The following is a 4,167-nucleotide window of genomic DNA, read 5'->3' as shown; positions in this document are numbered from 1 at the left end:
GCACTGAGAATTTGCAGGGGCTACAATCACTTCTTCAGTAGAGAGAACAAAAACGGGTTAAAAAAAAACTAGGAGGAGTTAAAAACACAAATAATCAAATAGATGCTTTTCACATAGTTTACCTCAGTATTTTAAGCAACATTATACAAGTCATTACTTAGAAATGGTGACAACATCGCAGAAAAATAAAATAAAATTTGTTTTTAACAGGGCAAATGTTTTACACGGTGGTATAAAAAGTGTAATGGGAGCCTGGAGGGGAAGAAAGGGGAATGGAACAAAGAACCCCCCCCAAAAACCCCACTACTCCAGAAAAAGTAAATAGCTAGAATAGATTCCAGATGTGTGAGTCTGAAGGTTTCAGCGTTTTCAAACACGCAGCTAGGTGTGCCTTCCACAAGGACAGTCACAGCGGACCGGGCCAGGCTGCAAACGAAAACCAACAGGACGAACCGCCGGTCCGACAGGTAGGCAAACACGGACTGCTTTCAGCTGTTATAAAAAGCCTTCTACAGGTCTAACGGTCCATCCTTTATATTCAAACTGTGCTTAATATTTTTTAGTTCAGTCATACTGAAACCCAGCAGCACAGATGGTTTGTGATTATTTATCGCCTTTAAACATATATTCCTCCTTTTTCCAAAGAAGGATGCGACATCAATCTTCCACGCATAGAGCAGCGAGGAAAGCAATTCCATCTCCTTTTTAGAAGGATACGGCCTCTCGTGAAAGTAGTCTGTCAAAAACTGGGTCTGAGCCTCGTACGAGTTGTAGTCGTACTGCTTAGGATCCACTGCCAGAATGCGAAGATCCTCCGCAGAAGGAAGCTTCCTCATCTCAGTCCTAGAATTAAACTTCTGTCGTTTGAAAGGCACTAACCCTGAATTCAGTTCTTTATCCGGAGATAGAGCCATGCCAGTGCTGAAGCCCAGAGGCTGCTGTTCCCTACTCCTTTGGTCTTCTGCAGCAAAGCAGGAATCCGACTGCTTTCTTTTCAGCATCACAGAATCGTGCTTTTCACCATTGACGAACAGCAGCTCGTTCTTCTCAAGCTGCATCTTCACGCTCGAGTTGCTGTCTTTGGGAGCACTTCTACAACGGAGCAAGTGCACGGCAATAGCTGTTAGAGTCATGTTTCCACTGTACACACCGCAACAGTGGATGCACTTGAAAGCAGGGGACTTTAAAATGGTATGTACAGTCGGCATGATGTGGTGCCGGTCTTTCAAATGCATTTCGTAGGTCTCTGTACTAACAAACGTACCAAAGCAGAAGGGACAGGTTAACACCTTTTTGCTGCATCTGCTGTTCGCTTCTGCTGTCAGAGGTTTCACTTTGATGTAAACAGGGACAAGTGTCCTTGAATTCAGTCCAGCAAGCACTGCTAAATGCACTTCTCGTTCCCCGATGTCCTCTTTTGGTAACACTGTACTGAAATCGAAGTGGGGAAATACAAGGTCACCCTGAGCATCGTTACCTAGCTGAAATCCTCTGTTGCTGTAATCCGCATGTAACTGCTTTTTCCCATTGTGTGTGGTTTTGTTGTGCTCCACCAGGCTTTTTAAGTCATGGAAAGTCACTGTGCAAAACAAGCAAGCTAAGCCATGCATCAGAAGATGTTTCATGAGCTCTTCCTCACAGAGAAAACACTTACAGGAGAAACACCGGACCGTCTTTTCCGTCATCCACCTTAGAAAGGGTGCACAAGCTGCCAGTTTGTCAGGCTGTGGGGTCTCCTCCATTTTTACTTCATCGTGTTTGTGGGCCACCTCCATGTGCACCTGGTAGACATTTGATGGGAAAAGCTCATTGCAAACAGGGCAAGTCTTCCACTGCTTAGCCTGTCTGACAGCCTGACTTGTTTCAAGACCAGGTGGGGAGGCTTGCAGCGAGATATTCTGAGTGGTTAAAACCACCGGAGGAGAGGGTGCACTAGCTGGTGACTGAGACAACTGAGTAACTGTCCCAGACTGCATTAGCTGGATGGGCATTTGGGGTGGCGTAACCGTGGCTACTCCACCACCGGCAGGTACAGGCAAAGTAACTGACACAGGGGCGAGCGTGTACGTAGGTATCCCATTAACCTGTTTACCAGTCGGAATCAACTGCCGAAGTAAGGAACCTGCAGTCAGAAAAGTCGTGTTTTGAGAAACCGCGGGCTGAATCGGCTGATTTACGGGGATAACTGCTGGGGCAACAGGCTGATTAAGCTGAAGAAACCCAGGTCTGACAGGCTGTCTGACAGGAACAACCCCAGAGGCAGCAGGTTGGTTAAGCTGGAGGACACCTGACGCAACTGCTGGTGCCACAGGAAGGACCCCGGGACCAATGGGTCTGCTCACATTCCCAAGCGACTGGTTGACAGAAAGAACTCCTGGTGCCACCGGCTGGTTCACAGGGAGGACTCCTGGTGCCACCGGCTGGTTCACGGGGCTGACAGGCTGAGTAACAGGCAGCGTTCCAGCTGCAACTGGACCATTTATAGTACCAATGGGCTGGTTAACAGGAAAAAGCCCAGGCCTGACAGATTGATTAAGAGGAAGAACTGCGGGGGCCACAGTTCTATTTACAGCCCCAACAGAATGATTAAGAGGAATAGCTCCAGGCTGATTAAGGGGGAGCCTGTGGGAAACGATGATAGGCTGGGGCGGTGGCGGCTGAAGATGAACGTTATTCTGACCTACAGGAAGATTACTAGACACAAGAGTAACATGTGACGGGGTAACAGCTGGAGCAGAAGTTGTATGTGGAAGGCTACCAGAGGCACTTGGAACAGTCAGTGCTCTGACTGTGTTTTGAACTGCTTTTGGCTGCACCACGCTCTGGTTTTGATTATTCTGTGGAAACGCAAGCTGGATGCAAGCCGGAGCTGTGACAGAACCTGCTGGGGCAGTGACAGGCCCTGAAGATGGAGCAGCCACTGCTACACCCTGGGGAGGCTTGGGAGCAATATGCATTTGTTTCACGAGTCCTGGTTTCTTAATATGTTCTGAAATCACAGACCTAAGTTTGTTCTCCAGGTCTCGGTGTGTTTCGGCTGTCAAGACATGATACATTAAAGAATCTTGGCTGTTTGCAGAAGCATTACATTTTTTACAGTAGTGCTCAACAGAATTCTCTTTACTTTCATCAGGTTTCTGGCCAAAATACGTACTTATTAGGTTTTGGAAATGGTTCATCAGCACGTGTTTCTTCATATTGTAATACAACGTGTCCGTAAAGTGACATTTTAGACATGTAAAGTTTATGATGTCAGTTCTGAATTGTTTCATGCCATCCAGAATGCTGACGGTATAGTTCTGTATTCTTTTACTAGATGAGTGAAACATCCGGATATGTTTTCCGACTATTTTGGGGTCAGAAGAAAATGGACATTTTGGGCAAGGAACCACCATCTCTTGGTCCATTTCATCCTCATGGTAACGATGCAAGTGATTCTTGAGTGAAGTAAGCAATTTTGCCGAGAAGTTGCATAAGCTACAGCAGTACGGCTTTGTTCTGTATCTCTGCAAACAAAACAGAAAGATCCACTTAGAAAGGGCCAGTTCCGGAATCCCCGTTACCTGTTTGAAAGCAAGTCTGCACTAGCACCTGTCAAAAATGCCTTCACTGGATGTATAGCATGTACCTTCTCAGCTCCTTCTGCTGTCCAAAAGCAGACTCAAAGAGAGAAACGTTTGTGCCCTTTTTACTAACTTCTTCGTTTATTAATGCAGCCTTAAGTGAGCTCTTTTCTACTCCCGTTCACAAGAAGTATCTCTGAAGCTGATTTTTAAAGATGGGAATCCCAGAAGAAACTCAGAAGCATTTGAATACCACTGTACCTAGAAGGCAAAGCCGTAGCAATTCAGAATAGCAGCCCTTTTACCATGGCACATTTTAAGCTTTATTTAGCTCAGAGCCACCTCCTGTCTACTGGAGAAAAAGAGAGAAGAGGGGGGGATTTGTGGTGTATTTCAATACCCTGCCCTTCCCTGAAAGCTCTCCAAAAGCACCTTTCTCAGCAAAGCCACAAAAGACTAGTTTTCTTAGAACATTCTTTTGGAACCAGATTAATAACAGAAAGATATAAAATCTGCTTCTATGATAAAGCAGCAATGACCTCTCTGTATTTTCTCAACATACTGGACATGCCATCTGTTAAGGGTCGAGGTCCCGAGGTAATAA

General features: G+C 45.9%; 1 protein-coding gene across 1 annotated transcript; it reads right to left on the bottom strand.

Annotated features, from left to right (window-relative positions):
• Positions 1-509: 509 nt before the first annotated feature.
• Positions 510-3,506, bottom strand: ADNP2 (ADNP homeobox 2; the record flags this gene model as incomplete). Its single annotated transcript, XM_010133164.1, has 1 exon — positions 510-3,506. A coding segment is annotated over one exon (2,997 nt), but the record flags the coding sequence as incomplete, so codon positions are not given.
• Positions 3,507-4,167: the final 661 nt, after the last annotated feature.

This window comes from Buceros rhinoceros, unplaced genomic scaffold (assembly GCF_000710305.1).
Source record: "Buceros rhinoceros silvestris isolate BGI_N320 unplaced genomic scaffold, ASM71030v1 scaffold47553, whole genome shotgun sequence".
In the NCBI taxonomy this organism is placed as follows: domain Eukaryota; kingdom Metazoa; phylum Chordata; class Aves; order Bucerotiformes; family Bucerotidae; genus Buceros; species Buceros rhinoceros.
The sequence above is the reverse complement of the archived record's forward strand: the minus strand, read 5'-3'. Positions and strand labels throughout refer to the sequence as shown.